At 50.5% G+C, this 12,970-nt stretch overlaps 1 protein-coding gene across 1 annotated transcript; it reads right to left on the bottom strand.

Annotated features, from left to right (window-relative positions):
• Positions 1-1,417: 1,417 nt before the first annotated feature.
• LOC146420124 (uncharacterized) lies at positions 1,418-8,986 on the bottom strand. Its single transcript, XM_085048616.1, has 3 exons — positions 8,935-8,986; positions 8,031-8,746; positions 1,418-1,708 (listed from the first exon to the last, which is right to left on the bottom strand). The coding sequence occupies exons 1-3, from the start codon at positions 8,984-8,986 to the stop codon at positions 1,418-1,420; spliced, it is 1,059 nt and encodes a 352-aa protein (XP_084904742.1).
• Between the last annotated feature and the right edge of the window lie 3,984 nt (positions 8,987-12,970).

The raw sequence follows: 12,970 nt of genomic DNA on the forward strand, positions 1-12,970 counted from the left end.
CAGGTGGCCACAGGGAATCAGGAGGACATGGAAGCCACCAGCCAGGTGCCTTCCCAACCTGAGTATGTTAGTTTTGCTTAGCCCAGAACATCAGCAAGCTATCTTTGGCATCTAGGGGAAACTGAAACCCTTCAAAAGCTGTTGTGGTAGGCCTGAAGAAGTGGCTGAAGGGTTGGGAGAAAACTCACCCCTGTGCTCATGAGCTGGTTTTGCTTAGCCCAGTTTTTGCTAGTGGGTGGGGAGGGGCACAAAAATGGCTCCTGTGTGTCCGGTGTGAATGTTCTAGAAGTTTTCACCATGTCCAGCAGAGCCAATCTCTGATGGCTCTGAAGATGATGGACATGCTGCTGGCCAAGTCTGGGCCAATTAGAGATGTTGGTTACACCTCTGGGATATCATATTTAAGAAGAAATCAAAACAATGTGAGCAAGCACTTCTTTTTAGACAGAGGATGAGGAGGAGGTGAGAATATGTGAGGGAAAACAACATGGAGACATCAAGGTCAGTGGAGAAGGTGGGGGAGGAGGTGCTCCAGGCACCAGAGCTGAAAATCCTCCGCTGGCCATGGTGAGGACCATGGTGAAGCAGGTTGTCCCCCTGCAGCCCATGGGGTCCACGAGGGGTGCAGAGATCCACCCACAGCCCGTGGGGAGGTGCTCACGCTAGAGGAGCAGGTGGATGCCTGGAGGAAGCTGTGATCCAGTGGGAGTCCCAGTGCAGGGAAAGGCCTTGTTCCTTGGGATGGAACCAGCCTGGCCTGGGCTCAGAGCTCTGAACCCTGTGGACAAGAACTCATGGGGCAGCAGATTCCAGCAGCTGCTGCTCGAGAGATTGGACCCATAGCAAAGAAGTTTGCAGAGGACTGTCTCCAGTGGGAGGGACCCATGGCTAAATAGAGGACTCCTCTCCCTGAACAAGAGAAGAAATTTTGGTCATGGACTGACCAAAAAAACGCATACCCTGCCTGCCACAACACCCTGCGCTATTGGTGGGAAAGAGGGAGGGGGGTGAGCAGAGAAACAGTGTATTAAGAGCTTATCTTTAGTTCTCATTTGCCTCCTCTGACTCTGTTTAGGGTTAGGTTACCAATAAATCACTTTGCAACTTTAAGTTCTCAATCTGTTTTACCCCTCAGTGCATCCTGCCTGGTTCATTATCTTGACTCATGAGCCCTCTCTGTGTGTGTGTGTCTGTTAGGGTTTTTTTTTTTCCCTTTCCTCTGCACAGCTGCAGCAGGGGAGAGAAGAGAAAGCAGATTTCGTAGGTGCCTGGCATTTGGCCAGGGTCAAACCACAATACTGGGTCACTGGCAGTGTGGGTCACCAGGGCTCTTCCCAATGAGGGTCCTACAAGGGGGGATGAATACGGAGCAGTGCATGAAGCTCTTCCCCCACTCGGGGCACTCGCAGGGCTTCCCTTACTGGTGCCTCCGTCGGTGTTGGGTCAAGTGAGAGCTCCTGGAGAAGCTCTTCCCACACTCGGGACAGCTGTAAGGCCTCTCCCCAGTGTGGATGCGCCGGTGCCTGATGAGGTGGGAGTTGCGCTTGAAGCCTTTCCTGCACTCAGGGCAGCAGAAAGGCCTCTCCTGTGTGTGAATCCGCTCATGGAGGAGGAGATCTGAGCTGGTCTGAAACCTCTTCCCACACTCGGAACACTCAAAGGGCCTCTCCCCTGTGTGGATGCGCTGGTGGGTGATGAGGTGGGAGTTATGTTTAAAGCCCTTCTTGCAGTCAGGGCAACGGAAGGGCCTCTCGTCTGTGTGAATACGTTGGTGTAGGAGGAGAGCTGAGCTGGTCTGAAACCTCTTCCTGCACTTGGAACAGTCATATGGCCTCTCTCCAGTGTGGCTCCTCTTGTGACGGATCAGGTGGGAGCTCCGGCTGAAGCTCTTCCCGCATTCCCCACACTCATAGGGTCTCTCCCCAGTATGGATGCGCCGGTGCCTGAGGAGGTGGGAGTTGTGCTTGAAGCCCTTCCTGCAGTCAGGACAGTGAAAAGGCCTCTCGTCTCTGTGAATCCGCTCATGCATGAGGAGATCTGAGCTGCTCTGAAACCTCTTCCCACACTCTGAACACTCATAGGGTCTCTCCCCAGTGTGGATCCTCTTGTGACGGATCAGATTGGAGCTCTGGCAGAAGCTCTTCCCACATTCCACACACTCATAGGGCTTCTCCCCGGTGTGGATCCGATGGTGGTCCATAAGCTTGGAGATCCTTCTGAAGCTCTTCCCACATTCCCCACACTCGTAAGGCTTCTTGGTCTCATGAAGCTTCTCAGGAATCTCCAGCTCTGAACTCTGGCTGGAGCTCTTGCCAACATTCTGGCACAGGGTGGGTCTTTGCTCTTTAGAGCACCCTGGGCTGGGTTTGCAGCCCCTCCATGTGCAGCATCTCTGGGGCTTTTCCTCCTGGTTGGATTCCTGGGTCATGGAGCTGCTCAAAATGGCCTCTTCCATGAGGTTCTGCCGTAAGGACTTGTCCTCCCTGGTCTCTCTCCTCAGCTCGTTGCCTGGGGCAGAAAGGACAAGGAGAGGATTTGGGATTTGCCTCCATGCCAGAGGGAAGGGGAAGGAGATCCCCCAGTCCATCCCTACCAGGACAGAGTCAGCAGCAGGGTTGTCCTGCAGCCAGGCGTGATGCTGGGCTGGGAGATGGAGGAGAAGAGAGCAGGAAAGGGGCACTGACTTCCTCCTTACCTGCCTGGCTGTCCTGGGGCATCTTCCTCTTCCTCACAGCCTCCTTCTCCATCTGGCCAAGTTTGGGAATGGGAAATCCTCTTTTGGGGGGAAAAACAAGGTGTGAGTTAATTGGGTTTCAAGATTATTCGTGCCCCAGTCCATCTCTAGAAATCACCGGCTGTATAGTCACTGTAAAAAACCTCTTGTCTAAAAAACCTCTGAAATGCTGTGCTGGTTTAAACTGGCAAGAGAAATGGATTCCCCAGAACTGCCCCAAAAAAGATTAAGATGGGAGTCACAATCCACCAAAGAGATTAGAAGAAATACAATGACACAGCTTTAACTCACAAAGGCAGAGTATAACCAGGCACCCTCAGAGAAGAGCAGCATGGTGTTCTTTAGTTCCTGTGCTGAGCGCCATGTGCACCCATTGTATGCCAAGAGAAAGCAAAAGGAAACCAAACCTGTTGGTCTGAGTGGTGATCACAGTCCTTCTGAAGTGGTAGTTTCAGTCTTGCCTAAAGCAGTGGCTGCAGTCCTGTGGAAGTTCTGCTCCACCTTCTCTGGATCTCTTGAGTTGTGTCCCACATCCCCAAAGCCACATTATATATGCTCAGGTTCAGGTGGCAATGCTCAGTACCTCCCCCAGGCAGGGAGTTTCAAAATGGAAAGATGTCATCCTGTGAGTCATGGGATATCTGGGGAGTCTTTGATGGTCTCAGTCGTTGCAGCTGCCCATTGTGCTGGTGCCATTGAGTCCACGATGGCCCATTAGCAGAGATGACCCCTCAGGGTAGGTGGGACTGTGCTGGTGCTTCCCTGGAGGGAGTCATCTCAGCTGAATCATTGGTGTGAAGAAACAGAAACACTGCCTTGCCTCACAGGGTTTGCCTCTTCTTCCTTATCTCATTTAACACCCAGCTCGTAGCCTGAGGGATCAGGGGTGCACTGGGCAGCTCATGCAAACGACCTCTCATCAGCAGCTCATCAGAAATATCCTAATGGGAGTAGAATGCCTAGTTTGGTCACACCCACAGAGTGCTAAACTGGTGCCCTGCTCCTATAACCAGGACAGACTGGCAGTGAAATGTAATTGCAAGATGTTGTTCCACTTGGCTTTCAGCAAAATAACCCATGGGCAGAGTTCCTTCCAGCTGCAATCATTCCTTGATTTTCACAGGGATTTGTTTCCCATTCCTTCTTCCTTCTGCTTCAAGCTGGTAACGTGCTGGAAAATGTCCAGCAAAGCAAATTTTGCTGTTTGCTCTTGGAACCCAAAAAGCAGCTGGACCTTGTCACCTGGCCCTGCACAGCTCCCTTGGGATGCACAGCAGAGCCAGGACTCTGGGAGCCTCGGGAATTGTCCCCTGGGATCCATGGCACACACTACAATGGGTTGGAATTCCAGATTTTGTAGCAAGGAAAAGATGTTCCTGCCCTTGAAGGCAAAGCTCTTGTGGGGCTGAAAGGCAAGTGGAGATAGTGCAATGACACTTCACTGCCAGCCTGTCCTGGCAAAGACTCAGCAGTGATAACTCCCTCCGGGGAAGCACCAGCACGGAATTTGGATGAAGAATCCAAAATCGGAGGGATGGGATCAGAATTGTGCAGGACAGGGTGGATTGGCTGTGTTTTGAAAGTAAATAAATCACCCAGAATTATTGATTTATGTTCCATTCATTTTCAGTTAGTTCCAGTTCTATTTTCAGTGTTCCACCTTCTCAGCTGATTGCTCTTTGTGTCCTCCTTTCTCTTCTGCCTCTCTTGGCCTGCTCTGTTTCTCTCACAGTGTCTCTCTTTAGCCAGGGCAGCTCCAAGCCAAAGACCCTCTGCAGATTTTGTTCCCAGTCCATGAGCTAAAACAACCACGCGATGTAGTGATGAAAGCTGGCAGTGAAGTGTCATTGTAAGATTTTACTCCACTTGGCTTTTGGCTCCTCCTTCTGAGGAACTTTGTCTTCAAGGGCAGAAACATCTTTTGCTTGCTGCAAACTGGAATTCCAGACCCTTGCAGTGTGTGCCATGGATCCCAGAGGGCAATTCCCGAGGCTCCCAGGGTGCTGTCCTGCCATGCCTCCCAAGGGAGCTGTGCAGGGCCAGGTGACAAGGTCCAGCAGCTGTGTTGGTTCTGCAATGTCACAATGGTCCATTGGTTCCATGAGTTTCCATCCTGTCAGCAATGGACTCCTTGGTTCCCCAGTGTCACAATGGTGTCCTTGGCTCCCTGAGGCGCAGCAGTGTCACAATGGAATAATGGTTCCATGAGGTTCTGTAGTGTCACCATGGTCTCCTTGGATCCTCAGGGTCAGAATGGACATTTAAGATCACATTTTACCACCATGTGTCCTTGATCGAATCACCTTCCTTACTGCCAAAAATGGTTCATTGGTTCCCATGATGCCCTCCTGTGTCCCAGTGGATATTTGGTTCTTCGAATTTCTTCAGTGTCACAATGGACTCATTGCTTCCACGAGGCCCTGCAGTGTCACAGTACCCCACAGGTTCCATGAGCTCCTGTTCTGTCACCAATGGTCTCCTGAGTTCCAACGAGGCCCCACAGTGTCACAGTGTCCCCTTCATTCCATGAGGTTCGGTAGTGTCACAATGCACTCCTGGGTTCCATGAGGCCCCACTGTGTCACAATGACCCCTTGGTTCCATGAGGTGCCACAGAGTCATAATGGTCTCCCTTCATCTATGAGGCCCTGCAGTGTCACTTTGGTCTCTGTGGTTCCATGTGGCCACAAAGTGTCACAATGATCTCTGTGATTCCATTGGGAACACAAAAGCTTTGCATAAACATTGAGCAAATCCTGCTTAACACAGCTAGACACATCTGTTTGTATTCAAAAGAGGTGTTAAATGTGAGAATGGCACCATCAACTTCCATCTGCAACTGAGATCAAGGGAAAGGACAGGGACAGAGAATTCTGCTTGAAGATACAGAGAATTCTGCTTACAGAGATCACTTCTGGTCACATTGTCCCTGGTAGAAAGGTGACATCATCAGAGGCAGCCTGTACTGAGCATGTGGTTCCTGAGTGGGGTTTGTTGTGTAGGAAACCTGCTCAGGCTTTTCCATTCTTTCCTCACAAACAGGAAAACTTCTCCTGGGCCTGTGTGCAGGCAGAGCCCTGAGGAGAGCAGGTGGGACATGGAGCAATGGGCTGGGACAGCCAGCTGCAGAGCTCAGGGGACAAGTTTGCGATGCAGGGAACAGGGATGTCAGTGCCAGGTGGGCAATGTCAGCCATGGTGAGGTTGGGGGTGAGGAGCAGGTTGTCCCAACAAGGTCAGCCCTCAAGGGGCTCATTCTTCTACATGCCCAGACCTCCTAAGGAGACATTCAGCATCAAGATCCCTTGGAAAATGTTTCTATCACCTCTTCTCGGAACGGAAAAATAAAAAAAATATTTCCTTGACGTTAAAGAAAAGTCATGGGTGCACTTTGAAAACTTCCTCCTTAAAAGAACACCAAACTGACTCCAATAGCTGTACAAGCCCTGAACACTTGAAGACGATGGAAGGCAGACAAAGAACTCCTGAGGGCTTTCTGTATTTTAATGAGCCCCACGGTGGATTTGGGGCTGAGTCTGTGACCCTCAGGGACTGAGAGAAGGTTGAAAAAGCTGTTTAAGGAGTCAGAAGCAAAACTCCAAGTCCCTTGGAACATCATTGGGCGCCACTGAGGGCAGAGACTGTCAAAGGCTCCCCAGGGACTCGTGAGAGCAGATCCTTGGGGCCAGGATTGCAGGGAGCCAAGGGCTCTGAGCAGGGAACTGGAATGCTGAGAGAAGCCTGGGTTGGTTGGAGGAAGCAGAAAGGCCAAGGGCTGAGCCCAGTGACCAGTTTGTGGGTGATTGTTGCTGTACTCCAGAATTCCCCTGGAAAAACCCCTGGGGAAGCCAAGGCAGGAGCAGCTGGGAAGGGCTGCCAATGCTGCTGCTGCTCCTGCTGGGAGCCCCGGCTGGGCCAGGCTGGCGCCCACTGCGCTGCGGCTCCTGCTGCTGCCAGAGCCGGGCGGGACTCGGGGACAGGGAATGGACACGGGGGGACAGCAAAGGCCGTGGGGCTGCAGTGATGTTGGCGCTCAGGACAGTGCCAGCACAGAGCTTTGGCCCTGACATTGACCCAGAGGGGAACGCTGGGGAAATGCTCCATTTCAGCCTTTCTTTACTCATCACTGTGAAGTGATCAAAATAAAAGGAGAACAAGCATAATCTGATCCCTCCTCCTTTAGGAGGAGCTGTGAGGGGCTGTGAGAGACTATAAGGGGCTGTGAGGGGCTCTGACAGGAAATGAAGAGCCATGAAGAGCCATGAAGGGCCATGAGGAAGTCCTGCCATGTCCCCAGGGTAGGGCAGCTGTGAGGCTCCACAAGTGCAGATGTGGTGCAGAGCAGGCTCAGAGCACCTCTGGGAGGGGATGAGACCCTTCCCCAGCTCCAAACCACGCCAAAACCACCATAAATAGGACTTTGCATCTTCAGAAGCAACTGGTAACTTGGAAGTGACCATACAGCTCAATCCCACTGTGAGAAGGAAGGGAATCTTCCCAGTGAGCTGCTATCCAGCCACTATTAACAATCAGTGGGATTTAGAAGTATAACACTAATAAATAATACAAACAAATAATAGTAACAACATTAACAAGCAATGAAGCCCCAAATTCCAACACACAGCACCACACCAAAAAGATGAACCACCTTTTCCTTTATTGCCTCAAGGCTCATGAGAAATAAACATTATATAATACCCAAAAACCCACTCAGAAAAGGGTTTCCTCTCCCTTCATCATCCCCAGCCTTTGACTGTCTCATTCCAGACCCTGCCCCACACTCCCAATCCCCACCCCAACCCATCTCACCCCTCCTGGACATCAAGACCCCTTCCCAAGCCCTATATCCCCCAGTCCACCCCTCCAATTCCCATCCCACCCATCCTGCCCCACCCAATGCCCATCTCACCCCTCTGGAACTGCATCCCACTTTGCCCAATCCCCTTCCAGTGTCATCCCACCCTGGGGGGCTGTGGAATTGAGTCATCTTGGGCAGGGATTGAGCCATTTTGGGGTAACATTGAGTACTTTCCAGTGGAATCAAGTGGTTTTGAGGTACTGGATGAACCCTCTTGGCTTTTCAAAACCAAAATGGAGAAAGAAACTGTACCAAATACCCCAGAAGCACCCAATCATCCAGAATAACTCCCGATCACCAAACACCCCTCCCAAATAGCAGTAAAACCATGAGGCTCTAGGTAATAAAGCTGGAAAGAAGAAAAAGCTCTTCCTGCAGTTGGGGCTTGTGCAGGCCTTCTCTTACTGGTGGCCCCGTTGGTGTTTGGTCAAGTGAGAGCTCTGGCTGAAGCTCTTCCCACACTCAGGACACTCATAGGGTCTCTCCCCAGTGTGGATGCGCCGGTGCCTGATAAGGGTGGAGTTGTGCTGGAAGCCTTTCCTGCACTCAGGGCAGCGGAAGGGCCTCTCCTCTGTGTGAATCCGCTCATGGAGGAGGAGATTGGAGCTGCTTTGAAACCTCTTCCCACACTTGGGACACTCATAGGGTCTTTCCCCAGTGTGGATCCTCTGGTGGCGGATCAGGTTGGAGCTCTGGCTGAAGCTCTTCCCACATTCCCCACACTCATATGGCCGTTCCCCTGTGTGGATCATCTGGTGGCGGATCAGGTGGCATCTCCTGGTGAAACTCATCACACATTCCCCACACTCATATGGCCGTTCCCCAGTGTGGATCATCTGGTGGCGGATCAGGAGAGAGCTTGTCCTGAAGCTCCTCCCACATTCCAAGCACTTGTAGGGCTTCTCCCTGGTATGAAGCTGCTCATGGGCCACCTGCTCATAGCTCTGGCTCGATTGCTGGCCAATTTCCTGGCACAGGGTGGGTCTTTTCTCCTCACAGCACCCTGGGCTTGGTTTGGAGCCTCTCCTCATGTGGGATCTCCCGGGCTTTTCCTCCCCATTGGATTCCTGCACCATGGGGTTGCTCAAAATGGCCTCTTCCATGAGGTTCTTCAGGGAGGATTTGTCCTCCTTACTCTCTGTTGTCAGCTTGTTGCCTGGGGGTGGAAACACAAGGAGAGGATTTGGGATTTGCCTCCATGCCAGAGGGAAGGGGAAGGAGATCCCCCCAATCGATTCTCGGCATGACGGTGTCAGCAGCAGGGTTGTCCTGCAGCCAGGGGCAATGCTGGGCTGGGAGATGGAGGAGAAGAGAGCAGGAAAGGGGAAGTGACTTCCTCCTCACCTGCCTGGCTGTCCTGGGGCATCTTCCTCTTCCTCACAGTCTCCTTCTCCATCCAGCCAAGTTTGGCAATGGGAAATCCTCTTTTGGGAGGAAAAACAAGGTGTGAGTCCATTGGGTTTGAAGGTTATTCCTGCCCCAGTCCATCTCTAGAAATCACTGGCTGTATAGTCACTGTAAAAAACCTCTGAAATGCTGTGCTGGTTTAAACTGGCAGGAGAAATGGATTCCCTCAAACTGCCCCAGGAGAGATTAAATGGGAGTCACAATCCACCAGATTACAAGAAATACAATGACACAGCTTTAACTCACAAAGGCAGAGTATAACCAGGCACCCTCGGAGAAGAACAGCATGGTGTTCCTTAGTTCCTGTGCTGAGCGCCACATGCTCCCATTGTATGCCAAGAGAAAGCAAAAGGAAACCAAACCTGTTGGTCTGAGTGTTGGTCACAGTCCTTCTGAAGTGGTAGCTGCAGTCTTGTCTAAAGCAGTGGCTGCAGTCCTGTGGAAGTTCTGCTCCTCCTTCTCTGGATCTCTTGAGTTGGGTCCCACATCCCCAAAGCCACATTATATATGCTCAGGTTCAGGTGGCAATGCTCAGTACCTCCCCCAGGCAGGGAGTTTCACAATGGAAAGATGTCATCCTTTGAGTCATGGGATATTTGGGGACTCTTTGATGGTCTCAGTCGTTGTTGCTGCTCATTGTGTTTGGTGCCATTGAGTCCATGATGGCCCATTAGCAGAAATGACCCCTCAGCTGGGTGGGACTGTGCTGGTGCTTCCCTGGAGGGAGTCATCTCAGCTGAATCATTGGTGTGAAGAAACAGAAACACTGCCTTGCCTCACAGGGTTTGCCTCTTCTTCCTTATCTCATTTAACACCCAGCTGGTAGCCTGAGGGATCAGGGGTGCACTGGGCAGCTCCTGCAAACGACCTGTCATCAACAGCTCATCAGAAATGACTTAAGGGTAGTAGAATGCCTAGTTTGGTCACACCCACAGAGTGCTAAACTGGTGCCCTGCTCCTATAACCAGGACAGACTGGCAGTGAAATGTAAGATCTTGTTCCACTTGACTTTCAGCTATGTAACCCATGGGCAGAGTTCCTTCCAGCCGCAATCATCCCTTGAATCCCTCAGGGACTTGGTTCCCTTTCCTTCTTCCTTCTGCTTCAAGCTGGGAATGTGCTGGAAAATGTTCAGCAAAGCAAACTTTGCTGCATGCTCTGGGAGCCCAAAGAGCAGCTGGACCTTGTCACCTGGCCCTGCACAGCTCCCTTGGGATGCACAGCAGAGCCAGGACTCTGGGAGCCTCGGGAATTGTCCTCTGGGATCCATGGATTTACAGGGGTAGAAGTTACTAATTTAGGGGGGCTAGAAGCTGAATAATAATCTTCTGGAACTTACTTAGGTGGCCTGAGTTTGGATAATGATTTACTAAGAACTGCTTGCTGAAAACAATATATCAGTTGCTTAATGATTTTTGCCTACCCAGTAAAAGGGAGGATATAGAAAGGAAAGCCAAATAATTGATAAAAATTACTGAGTTTGACTGAACATCCTGCTCTCAGACCTCAGAACTGGCTCAAGTGAGTTCTAAGGTTTGGACTTGGACCAAGAACCAAGGGGTCATGTGCAAGGAACCAAGGTGAAGAGTTCATCCTGAGGAAGACTACTAACTTTATCCCTCATTTATTTTCGGGACCCTTGCCCACAATTAATCTGTGACACTGAGCTTGTGTGAGCATATTTAAATGAACTTTGAACTCATTATAATACGAAGCTGGGTTAGGTTATGAGTATGTATAGAAGCATTGCGTAACTTTATGCATATGTAACCTAATGTAAACCAAGTGAAGAGCTGCTGACGGTGTGCATGCCTTTGGAGGGGCAGCTGCCCATGCACCCCAGCTGGAATAAAAGCATACCTACTTCATAACTTTCTGAGTTGTGGAGTCTATCAGTGCTTCACCATGGCAGACACTGCAATGGGCTGGGATTCCAGTTTCCAGCAAGGAAAAGATGTTCCTGCCGTTGAAGGCAGAGCTCTTGTGAGACTGAAAGCCAAGTGGAGCAGGATAGTGCAATGAAATTTTACTGCCTGCCTATCTTGGCAATGACTCAGCTGTGATAACTCCCTTTGAGGAAGCACCAGCACAGTCCAACCCAGCCTGAGGGGTCATCTCTGCTAATGGGCCATTGTGAACTCATGGAATCAAGGGGTCATTGTGACACAGTGGGGCCTCATGGAACCCAGGGGTGCATCGTGACACTACGGAACCTCATGGAATGAAGGGGTCACTGTGACACTGTGGGGCCTCGTTGGAACTCAGGAGACCATTGGTGACAGAACAGGAGCTCATGGAACCTGTGGAGCATTGTGACACTGCAGGGCCTCGTGGAAGCAGCGAGACCATTGTGACACTGAAGAACTTCACAGAACCAAATATCCACTGGGACACGGGAGGGCATCATGGGAACCAATGAACCATTTTTGGCAGTAAGGAAGGTCATTGGATCAAGGACACATGGTAATAAAATGTGATCTTAAATGTCCATTGTGACCCTGAGGATCCAAGGAGACCATGGTGACACTACAGAACCTCATGGAACCATTATTCCATTGTGACACTGCTGGGCCTCAGGGAGCCAAGAAGATCATTGTGACACTGGGGAACGTCATGGACCCAAGCGGCCATTGAGACACTGGGGAACCAAGGAGTCCATTTCTGACAGGATGGAAACTCATGGAACCAATGGACCATTGTGACATTGCAGAACCAACACAGCTGCTGGACCTTGTCACCTGGCCCTGCACAGCTCCCTTTGGAGGCACGGCAGGACCAGCACCCTGGGAGCCTCAGGAATTCTGCTCTGGGATCAATGGCACACACTGCAAGGGTCTGGAATTCCAGTTTGCAGCAAGCAAAAGATGTTTCTGCCCTTGAAGACAAAGCTCCTCAGAAGGAGGAGCCAAAAGCCAAGTGGAGTAAAATCTTACAATGACATTTCACTGCCAGTCTTCATCACTTCATCCATGGTTGTTTTAGCTCATGGACTGGGAACAAAATCAGCAGAGGGTCTTTGGCTGGCAGCTGCCCTGGCTAAAGAGAGACACTGTGAGAGAAACAGAGCAGGCCAAGAGAGGCAGAAGAGAAAGGAGGGTGAAGCATGGCATAGACTCCACAACTCAGATAGTTATAAAGTAGGTATGTGTTTATTCCAGCTGGGGTGCATGGGCGGTAGCCCCTCCAGAAGCATGCACACTGTCAGCAGCACTTCACTAGGTTTATATGAGGTTACAGGTTACATATGCATAAAGTTAGACAAAGCCCCTATACCTATTCATTACCTATCCCAGCTTCGTATTATAATGAGTTCTAAGTTCATTTAAATATGCTCGTGCAAGCAAAGTGTCTCAGATTAATTGTGGGCAGGGCTCCCAAATAATTAATGATGGGAAAATCAATAGTCTTCCTCACGATGAACTGTTCACCCTGTTCCCTTGCACATGTTCCCTTGGTTCTTGGTCCAAGTCCAAGCCTGAGAACCAACTTGTACCGGTCCTGGAGTCCAAGGGCGGGATGCTTGGTCACACTTAGTGGTTTTCTCAATTATTTGGCTCTCTTCTCTCTATCCTCCCCGATACTAGGTAGGCACAAAATCATTAGGCGAATAATAAGTGTTTTTCAGCAAGCAAATCTTAGTAAATCATTATCCAACCTCTGGCCCTCTAAATCAGTTCAAAAGTTATTATTATTATTATTACTATCCAGCTCCTAGTTCTTTTAAATTAATAATTTCTATTTTACCCTAAATCATATGGGAGTGTTGAGGGTACTTTCTGCACCTTATCACTCAACAAGACCTTCTGTGAGAAATTTTGGGGTGGACCATGACCACCATTCCTGTCTCCCTGAGCCACTGGGAGGGAGGAGGGAGAGAATTGGGAATAAAGTGAGACCTAGGAGGGAGGAAGGGATTGGGAAAAGGTGGGTTAGGATTTGTTTTACTTCTCATTTTTCCTGCTCTGATTCTGAC

Source organism: Lichenostomus cassidix, unplaced genomic scaffold (assembly GCF_008360975.1).
Source record: "Lichenostomus cassidix isolate B80296 unplaced genomic scaffold, HeHo_3.0 HiC_scaffold_886, whole genome shotgun sequence".
Taxonomy (NCBI): Eukaryota; Metazoa; Chordata; class Aves; order Passeriformes; family Meliphagidae; genus Lichenostomus; species Lichenostomus cassidix.

Excerpts from the sequence above, each read along its gene's own strand:
- LOC146420124 (XM_085048616.1), bottom strand. The coding sequence starts at position 8,986 with ATGGAGAAGGAGACTGTGAGGAAGAGGAAGATGCCCCAGGACAGCCAG. Across the intron at positions 8,747-8,934 it reads GCCCCAGGACAGCCAGGCAG|GCAACAAGCTGACAACAGAG; the intron begins GTGAGGAGGAAG and ends TTCCACCCCCAG. Across the intron at positions 1,709-8,030 it reads GTGGGAAGAGCTTCAGCCAG|AACTCCCACCTCATCACCCA; the intron begins AGCTCTCACTTG and ends GGCTTTAAACAT.